Source organism: Lathyrus oleraceus, chromosome 5 (genome assembly GCF_024323335.1).
Source record: "Lathyrus oleraceus cultivar Zhongwan6 chromosome 5, CAAS_Psat_ZW6_1.0, whole genome shotgun sequence".
Classification (NCBI taxonomy): Eukaryota; Viridiplantae; Streptophyta; class Magnoliopsida; order Fabales; family Fabaceae; genus Lathyrus; species Lathyrus oleraceus.
In genome coordinates, this window is record NC_066583.1 from 233437518 (window position 1) to 233447568 (window position 10051).

The 10051-nt window shown below is 37.0% G+C and overlaps 1 protein-coding gene across 1 annotated transcript; it reads right to left on the reverse strand.

Moving 5' to 3' along the window:
* Positions 1 to 2665: 2665 nt before the first annotated feature.
* Positions 2666 to 3621, reverse strand: LOC127083268 (uncharacterized). The gene is made up of 3 exons (XM_051023559.1): positions 3424 to 3621; positions 3201 to 3329; positions 2666 to 3105 (listed from the first exon to the last, which is right to left on the reverse strand). Exons 1-3 carry the CDS (start codon positions 3484 to 3486, stop codon positions 2914 to 2916), a joined length of 384 nt encoding a protein of 127 aa, XP_050879516.1. The 5' UTR covers positions 3487 to 3621; the 3' UTR covers positions 2666 to 2913.
* Positions 3622 to 10051: the final 6430 nt, after the last annotated feature.

Consider the following 10051-nt stretch of genomic DNA (forward strand, 5'->3'; position numbering starts at 1 on the left):
GGTGGCGGAAACGGCGGCGGTCGCTTGTTTGGGTGACGGCGGAGGAAAAAATAGGGTTTTCGAACGTTGAAGGAAAAAACGTGTTTTGGGTGTCTGAGAGGTGAGTGAAGAAGAGGGAAAACAAAAATACGTACTGAGAACGAAAATGCAAAAAATTTTATTTTAATTAGACCTTAGACAGCGCTTTTGTGGAAAGCGCTTTCTAAGGGGGGCCTTAGACAGCGCTTTCCAAAAGCGCTTTCTAAACCCCCCCTTAGACAGCGCTTTTGGTTTTAATTTTTTTTTAAAATTTAAAGACTTTAGACAGCGCTTTATCAAAAACGCTGTCTAAGGTCTATATTTAAAAGCGCTTTCTAAAAGCGCTGTCTAAGGGGGGGTCTTAGACAGCGCTTTTTAAAAGCGCTGTCTAAGACCCCCCCTTAGACAGCGCTTTTAGTATTTTCTTGGAACATTTTCAGCGCTTTATTTTAATTTTAACCTTAGACAGTGCTTTCTTTTAAAAGCGCTGTCTAAGATGCGCTGTTAAAAGTCATTTTTGCCATAGTGAAACCAGAAATTGTGAGGAAACCGTTCATTGTTCACTAATATACTCAGGATGACTGATAATTCTTTTTTTAACTCGTTCGTTTCGTAAATCTAGCATTTGTTTTGAAATTCGTGGAAGCATAGAAAAGATCAAGACAAATTTTGAAAATGTATTGTTAGTGAAAGGGCTTAAACACAACTTACTAAGTATTAACCAATTATGTGACAAAGGGTATTTAGTTGTTTTCGTACTCTTAGTTATGCAATTAAGCATAAGACTAGTAAGAACCTTGTGTTTAAGGGTTCTAAGATTGAAAATGTCCATATGCTTGATCTAGATGATGTATCAATGCATGAGACTCTGTGTTTAATAGCTAAGAATGAGGATTCTTGGTTATGACATAGACACCTAAGCCATGTGCATTTTGACTTGCTAAATAAGATTGCATCCAAAAATCTAGTAGTTGGTCTTCGAAAAATAAATTTTTTAAAAGACATATTGTGATGCTTCCCAAATGGTTTAGTAAACAAGAGTTTCATTTAAACTGAAGAAGGATATTTCAACATCAAAATCTCTTGAGCTTCTCCATTTAGACTTGTTTGGCCCTTCGCAGACAAGAAGTCTAGGTGACAATTATTACGTATTTGTGATTGTTAACGACTACTCTAGATTTACATGGTTGTTTTTCTTAACTCATAAGCATGATACTTTTAAAGATTTTGTTGACTTTACTAAGGTTGTTCAAAATATTTTTGGTTTTAAAATAACCACTCTACGTAGTGATCATGGTGGGGAGTTCGTGAACCATCATTTTCAAAACTTTTGCACCGAAAATGATATTGCTCACAATTTTTTATGTCATAGAACTCCACAAAAAATAGTGTTGTAGAATGCAAGAACCGTGTGTTGGAAGAGCTTGCATGGACTATGATAAATGAGATGAGCCTACATAAGTAATTTTTAACAGATGCGATTAACACCGCATGACACGTCTTAAACAAGGTAATTGTAGGATTTATCCTAGAGAAGACACCATATGAGATACTTAAAGGTATAAAACCTAATATTTCATATTTTTGAATTTTCAATTGCAAATGCTTTATTTGGAACAACGGAAAAGATAACCTTGACAAATTTGATGCAAAATCTGATTAAGGTATTTTCTTAGGGTGCTCATCGACTAATTGCCTATAGAACTTATAAAATTGATTAATTTAAAAACCACTTTGTAGATAACAAAATTTTAAATCCTAGGATTTGATATCTAAATATTTTTTAAAATATTTTTTTAAATAATTTTGGCAATATTTTTTTTAATGAGTTTTTCTAAAAAGAATGAGTATAATTTTATTATCAATTGAAGATAAAATGTTAAACAAGATCGATTACAATGATTTAATAAATGACTTTTTTTCTCAAAAATTTAAAATTAAAATATATTAATTTAAAATTTATCATCAAGCCTCAAGATATATTGGATCATTCATGTCATGACCAAACCCTAATAAGAAAGTTGACTAAAATGCCCTCAAATATCATAAGAGCGTGCAAGGAAAGAAGTAACAGAATTATGACCCTGCAACGGATTAACCTGTTCTGAGGTGACAAGATATTTGGCACCCATATCTACGTACCAAGTTTGCAAATTATAGCTCTGAATGCGGCCAACACAGCCATGGGTGCAAGATGATGAGACTGAGAAGGCAAACTGGGCCATTATTGTGTTGGAGGTGCAGGTAGTTGGCTATGCTGGTAACTCAACTCAAGAAGTGGCCTAGAGCCATGAGGTTGCTACCGTAATTTTGATTGACTGGATGCTGAAGTATTATAGGTTTAGCCAAATGAACCTTAATGAGGATGAGAGGTTAATAAGTTATGTGAATTTGGTGTAGATGAATATTCTGCCAGAGAATAAAAGTACAGAACAACATGGTCTTCTTTTGTTTGAGGGTGTGATTTGCAGGTCAGTTAATTTGTGGCGAAGGTCATCTCTAACTTATAGAATAAAGTGTGTCTGTTGACAGCGTTCAACATGACGCGAACAAATGTGAATATTTTAAGTTTGTTTATGTTTTTCAAAGACATATAGTATCCAATATCCATATCAGCAGACAACTACAGAAATGAATCAGATGATGATTTATCAACAAACTCCAATCTCTTTTGGAACTTAGTATTCCCAGACCCAATGCTGGTTTCTACTATTTGTTATCAACTTCAATTTTTATTCATTTGTGATTTCTTGAGAAAAAAAAAGACTGAAGCACATTCCAAATACCAAAATCAAATACAATTTCAAAAAAAAAAAAACTATAACCAAAGTTAAAAATGTAAGCATGCATAGCACTGTTGCAACATTATTACCATGGTGTATCTCTCTGTGTTGCTTAGGCAGGCTTGATAGCACACGACTGGACAACAGGCTGTCCTCCATAACAGGGCAACTTGACCCAAACATAGGCTTGGAAAGTTACAAGAGGGCAGTTTGGAGATTTTGCTCGAAAGGTCATGAAATAATTAGTACCAGCAACAACTTGATGGGTGGACTTGAGAATGTCAACAAACACAAAATTGGTACCCTAGATAAGAAATAATAATAATCAGTGTTGTAATTTTCGAAGAAATAAGCCTACTATAATATTCGTATATAGTATAGTGACGGTAAGTTTGGAACCTGTTCAGTGTTGTACTTGTCTAACGCAAGCTCGCAGAGGGGAGTGAGATTACGCCGAACTTCATTAGTTATATGAAGGGGGCTGATACCGCCGCACATATACGGTGGAGGTTCGATAGCATCGAAAGGCTGCCCAGAATCAAAATTAAGAGATTATATATTATAAGCAAGTTAAGTGGAATACAAAATTATTGAAGGGTTTGAAAGGAACAAGAAACCGTACAGTTAGGTCACGAGATCGTTCCCGATAGTCAGCATAGGCCTTTTCTTCGTCGTCGCTTTCCATCGATACTAGACGAGGCAGAAGAAATCACAATTCAGATACACCTGAGACTAAAATGTGACAAATCTTTCCTTTTAAGAGAGAAAGCTATATGATACAGACCTCGACGGCAATATACTTTTGACTCTATCTTCCAGTTAGTTATGTGCTGTCACGGGTATATGTCTATCATTTATCAATAAAACATATTTAATTAACTAATCAAAAAGAAATTATTTAGATAATTCTTTATTAGGTACACTAAGAATGATACAAATGCACTGAATAAGAAATACATTCTCCGATCACATTATAAATAAAATTGATTTTTTTTATATATTTGACTGTTATATTAAAAAAAAAAGTTAAATTTATTTATAATAGAGATTTGAGGGTATACTAAATTATATTCACATTCTTTAAAAAAAAAAGATAAAATTTATATGATTTATTATAATATTTTTATTAACTATAATTAGTAAAATAGTTGAATAGAATAAAAGTTAATAAATTGGGGATATTAGTAAAAGAAAAGTAGTAATAAATTTGCATTATAATGTTAAGGAAACATTTATTTTTAGGGAAAAAAAAGTATAAATAAAATATTTTTTTATGAGATAGATGTAATAACAAATTAAGAATCATATAAGGTTGTAAGACGATAGGAGACTAACGAATAATGTTATTCCTACCTAAATTTTACACCAAATATTGTTTACAATGTTTTTAATTTTTTAATAAATAAATAAAAAATATTTATTAAAAGAATATATTTTTATAACACAAATATACAATTTATAATTAATTAATTTTATTATTTTATTAACCACAAAAATATAGGTTATTAACCACATATTGAAGGTGAGAAAAACAAGAAAGGGGGGGGGGGGGGGGGTTTTGAATTGTTTGGAAAAATAAGCAAATATACTGGTTCGCTTATAACACAAAGCTACTCCAGTCCACCCGGCCAAGGTGATTTCGCCTTCAACAAGGATTTAATCCACTAATCTTGAAAGATTGATTACAACAACGTCTAAGAGAAAGATCTCTTAGTCCTCTCAAGTATACAGACTGCACAAAGTCACTTGAGGAAATAAAAACAATAGATAAAAGATTTATGTAATCTAGAGTGCTTCTAAGATAAGCAAATATTACAACAGTAAGAACAAAGTGTTTTCACTTTCTAAGCAAAAGCTTTGTGAAGATTTAGAGAGTAAGGATGTTTTTGTGTGCTTGATGTTTCAGTATTATCTTGTTGTCTCTCAATGGTGATTGCAGCTCTTTTTATATATGAGTGAGGTAGTAGTTGAAACTGATGGATAATAATATGAATTAACGCCATAGCTTTAATAGCTTCTGCCAAGATAACTTTCTCTCCTTGAATGACTACTTTCCAAATATAGTACTTTCTTTATTGAAATTGGAGATTAACGTCTCTTTCTCTATTAGGAAATCTATTTCCAAGCCTTTATTTGAAGTTAACGTTACTCTTCCTTTATTAGCAATTCCATGATCAGAGTCTTTGTGTTTCTGGAAATCTTGGAATCTTGCTTCTGATGGTTTCTTCAGATAGCGCTGATAACTTCTGGAGTTTAGACATACCGTTGTTCAGAGTCAGAACTTCTAGAGCTTACTTCTTGTTCAGATGCTTCTGATACTTTGCTGTTCTGATCAGAGTTAGACTTTCTTGAACGTGTTTCCACTTCAGATGCTTCTGATCATTTGATAATTTGTATCTGATCTGGTTCTGTATCTGATGACGTCATCAGATCTCTTTCTTCTTTCCTTAGAACCCTGCACACTTATAAACTTTTCGTTAGGGTGCCATTTTTGGTTTCATCCTTTGTTATCATCAAAATCAAGGAATCTGTTGTAGAACAATTTTGTTCTTACAATCTCCCCCTTTTTGATGATGACAAAACAAACTTAATTAACAGATGAAACATGAATAATATCATATCAGATAGACAAGAGCTCCCCCTGAGATAGTGCTAGGGAGTTCAGAAGTTCTTACCAGAGCTTCCAAGCGTTGAGGTTTCTTGATACCTTCTGCAATTTCTTAAGTCTAGTGTTAGATAAATTTAATTTAAGAAAATATGTTGCAGAGTGCTTAAGGTATTTAGACAGTATTTTCATCAGAGCTATTAATGACTTCTCCCCCTTTTTGTCAGAATCAAAAAGACATAGCGACAAATAATTAAGAAAAGACATTGTATTTCAGATAAAAAGCAACGAGGGCAAAAAAAGAACAAGTAAACATCAGAAACAAAGAAAGCAAAAACAACAGGCAAACAAAATCCTAAGTGCCTAGGGGTTGGGAGGCGGAGGCATTCTCTGAAGCAACTGAGCAAGCATGTTCTGGATGTTGTCGTTGACAGTGTCTTGCTTGTCCATTCTGGCCCGGAGTTCCTTCTGATCTTTCTTCAGTTCTTCCAGAGTCTGAAGAACCATGGGAACAACAGATGAGGACTCCCCCTGAGTCAGAGCCTGCTGTGCTTCAGCAGCGGCCTGTGCTTCAGCTTCGGCAGCAGCAGCAGCAGCATCTGCAAGAGCCTTAGCTTCAGCTTCCTTTGCCCTTAGGATTTCAGCTTGACGAGCTTTTTCTTCTTCCAGCCTTCTGGCTTCTTCAGCTTCTCTTGCAAGTCTCTCTTCCTCTAGCCTCCTGGCTTCTTCTGCAGCTTCTCTAGCAAGTCTTTCCTGGAGTCTTGCCTCAGCATCTCTGATAAAGTCGTTTTTGACTTGCTCAGAGATGTGCTTCAGTTTAAAAGCCTCAGAGGTCATCCAGCCAATGACTCTGTTCCAGTGTGTCCTTACAGAATCAGGATCATCACTGATGGCAGAGTTAGTGGTCAGAGACTTGACCTTTTGTACCGAAGCCCTTGCGAACATCATGATGGCTTCCTCAAGGGTAGGTATAGAAAGGTCAGGTTCAGAGGTATGAGGTGGAGAGGTTGGAGGGCTGAGGTTTAGTGTTAGAGGTTCAGGTTCAGCTTCAGGTTCAGGTGCAGCGGAGGTGTTTGGCGGGGTGTTATCAGAGGTGGGAAGGTCAGAGGGTTGAGTTTCAGAGGGTGTGTTTGTTGGTTGTTGTGGTGAAGTTACTTCAGGTTCTGGAGGAGGTGAAGTAACTTCCTGTTCAGGTTGTGGTTGTTGGTTTAGAGAATAGAGGTGGGCTACAGTGGGAGAAGAGGGGTCAGATGGTTCTGGGTCAGAGGAGATATTGAGGTAAGTGGGTGATTCTAGAGCTGTGGAAGATGAAGTGGTTTGGTTCATTTCTTCAGCTTCAGATCGAGGTAGAGATGTATGGTCAAGGTTGAATTTAAGGCGTGGGGATCTGGTTGTAAAAGGGGGAATGTCAGATGTTGTGTATATTGGTGTTGGTAGGGGTGATGAAGAAGGAGTAGAGGAAACCATCAGAGGTTCAGAGGGAATAGGAGGAGCAGACGTACCAGTAGATATTTGCAGAGGAGCTGGAGATCTGCTTTCAGAAGTTTCTCCAAGTCTTGCCTTCTTTGCCTTTGACGCCTTCTTCTCAGAGGGACCTCTCTTGAACCTGACGAAATCTTCTTCTGAGTCTAGACAATTGTCAAGTCTGAATTTAGAGATGTCAATACCTTCATGCTTCAAACGCTAGAGATAGAGAACAATCGCATCTCTGGGTTCATTCTTGTAGAACCTAGCAAGACCATGTGGCAGCTTCCTCTGATCTTTCAAGGAATCCCAGGAGGTGCCCAACGTGGGTCTGACTTGAATCTTTTTGATTATTCCCATACTCTTCAGATTTCTGGCGTTCAGAGGCCTGCCAGTATCTATAGCCAGATCTTGCATCAGCTTGTTCTTCTCCAGATGATCTACCAGCCCATTCTCAATCAGAACCTCAGACAGCAGTCTTCCCAGAGGGATGTAGGTTCTGGGCTTCATATTATTTCTGTCTCCCTTACAGAGTCTCTGAGATATCTGAAGAGGAGAGCTGGGAGGCAGAGCTTCAACCCCTTGTGTATGCAATACATAATGCACTTCTGATCTGTATTGATGTAGTCAGAGGAGTTGGATGCTGGGCGGTGATGAATGGTTCCCAGAATGATCTTAAGCCACACTCTGAGGTTCTGATGAAGTTCTTTGTTTTTGGATGGATTGCCTTCAGCGTTGAGTTTGAAAATGGTTGGATTTATTTCTTGAGCAATGCGCCTTGACCTAGGGTTTATGTTGTAAATCCTTCTTCCTCCATCTCTCTCCATGTTCAGTAAAGAAGCAATTGACTTTTCAGTAATTACTATCTTTACCCCCAAAACATAGGAGACGATGAAATGGTCATCAGCGTCTGCAAATCTCCAGAACTCCTTGATGAGAAGTGGGTAAACAGGGCCATAGAGCCTTTGGAAGTAGTTTTCCCAACCTTGTTGACGAAGTTCTTCAATAAGATCAACGCCATTTCTCTTCATGTTTTGAAAGTCTACAAGAGACTCACACAAGACTTACAGTCCCTCAAAAGGAGTTGCTAGGTTTATATGGGGTTCACGATCAAGAACATGGGGTTCTTTGTATACTGGGGTGATGGTGACGCCTGTAACCGTTGGAGTTGGAAAGCTTGAACTTTGGGCAGCTGAGCTTGATTCCATTTGTTGAGAAAAGTTGAAAACTTGTTGTTGTTGAGCGTCCATGGTTGAAGAAGAAGATGAAGATGAAGTGTTTGTAGAAATGCTTCAGAGAGGGTTTAGAGAGGGTTTGAGAGTGAGTGAGAGTGATAAGTGTGTGAAATGTGAGAAAAGTGTTTAAATACCCTAAGCGAAAACACATGTAAAACAACACACAATATAGCGTTAGCACAAAACTCAAGATAGCACGCTTGGGGGAGAAATGATTAAGGCTAATTAATGAATGTCTAATCCCAACAGTATGCACACTGCTCGAGGAGATCTCAAACGTCTGCCCTTTGAATTTCTTTTGGACAGCTGTCTAGAAGTTCTAGGGTTAGACGCTCAGTGCTCCACGTGTTTTGATGTATCTGATCTTCAGGAATACCAAAGGATTGGTTCCTGGAGATTTCTAACTTAGGTATCTTCTTAACTTGGTAGAAGTATCAGAGTCAGAGGCAGAAGTACATTTGTTTACATCAGAGTCTCATTTTACATTCTCAGAGACACAATTCATTCAGGACAATTTTGAATGTTCAGATTTTTTAAGATAAAAAGAAATCTATCTTCAGCTAGAGGCTTAGTAAAGATATCTGCCCATTGATGATCTGTATCAATGAACTTCAATGTTACTATCCCTTTCTGAACATAGTCTCTGATAAAATGATGTTTTATTTCAATGTGTTTGGCTCTGGAATGTAGAATGGGATTCTTACTAAGACAAATGGCAGCAGTATTATCACAAAAGATAGGGATGTTACTCTCGAAGATTTGCAGATCTTCTAACTGATGCTTCATCCAGAGCATCTGAGTTGTGCACAGTGATGCTGAGATGTATTCTGCTTCTGCAGTTGATAGAGCGATTGTTGACTGTCTTTTGCTAGCCCAGGATATAAGATTGTTTCCCAGAAGCTGGCAATTTCCAGATGTGCTTTTTCGTTCTAGTCTATCTCCTGCATAATCTGCATCACAGTAACCCGAAAGTTTATACTCTGATGTTTTCTCATACATCAGGCCCAGGTTAGGAGTTCCTTTCAGATACTTGAGAATTCTCTTAACTGCTGTTAAATGAGATTCTCTAGGATCTAATTGGAATCTGGCACAGAGACAGACGCTAAAGAGAATATCAGGACGAGTAGCAGTCAGATAGAGAAGAGAGCCTATCATACCTCGATAGAGCTTCTGACAAACCTTTTTGCTTACATCTTCCTTTTCAAGAATACAAGTTGGGTGCATGGGAGTTTTTGCAGAGTTGCATTCAGCCATATCAAATTTCTTCAGAACATCTTTAATGTATTTGCTTTGATGAACGTACGTGACTTCTGAAGTTTGATTAATTTGAATTCCTAGGAAGAACTTTAGTTCTTGCATTAAACTCATTTCAAATTCTGCCTGCATTAACTCAAAAAATTCTTGACAAACAGAGATATTAGCAGAACCAAAAATAATGTCATCAACGTAGATCTGGCATATCATGAGATCATTGTTAAGGTTCTTACAGAAGAGTGTGGAATCAACTTTCCCTCTGATAAAATTTTGTTCCAGAAGAAAATTGCTTAAACGTTCATACCAAGCTCTGGGAGCTTGTTTAAGTCCATATAGAGATTTTTTAAGTTTAAAAACATGTTCTGGAAAATTTGAATTTTCAAAACCTGGAGGTTGGTTGACATACACTTCTTCTGAAATATAACCATTAAGGAATGCACTCTTGACATCCATTTGATATAATTTGATAGAGTGGTTTATAGCAAAAGATACAAGAAGACGAATAGATTCTAACCTTGCGATTGGAGCAAAGGTTTCATTATAGTCAATACCTTCTTGTTGACTATAACCTTGAGCTACCAGTCGAGCTTTATTTCTGACGACTTCTCCTTTCTCGTTCAGTTTGTTTCTGAAAACCCATCTGGTTCCAATGACGTGAGTGCCTTTGGGTTTAGGAACGAGATCCCAGACAT

Coding starts and splice junctions, on each gene's coding strand:
- LOC127083268 (XM_051023559.1), bottom strand. CDS start 3,486: ATGGAAAGCGACGACGAAGAAAAGGCCTATGCTGACTATCGGGAACGA. Junction 3,330..3,423: donor AACGATCTCGTGACCTAACT/GTACGGTTTCTT, acceptor GATTCTGGGCAG/CCTTTCGATGCTATCGAACC. Junction 3,106..3,200: donor ACAAGTACAACACTGAACAG/GTTCCAAACTTA, acceptor TTTCTTATCTAG/GGTACCAATTTTGTGTTTGT.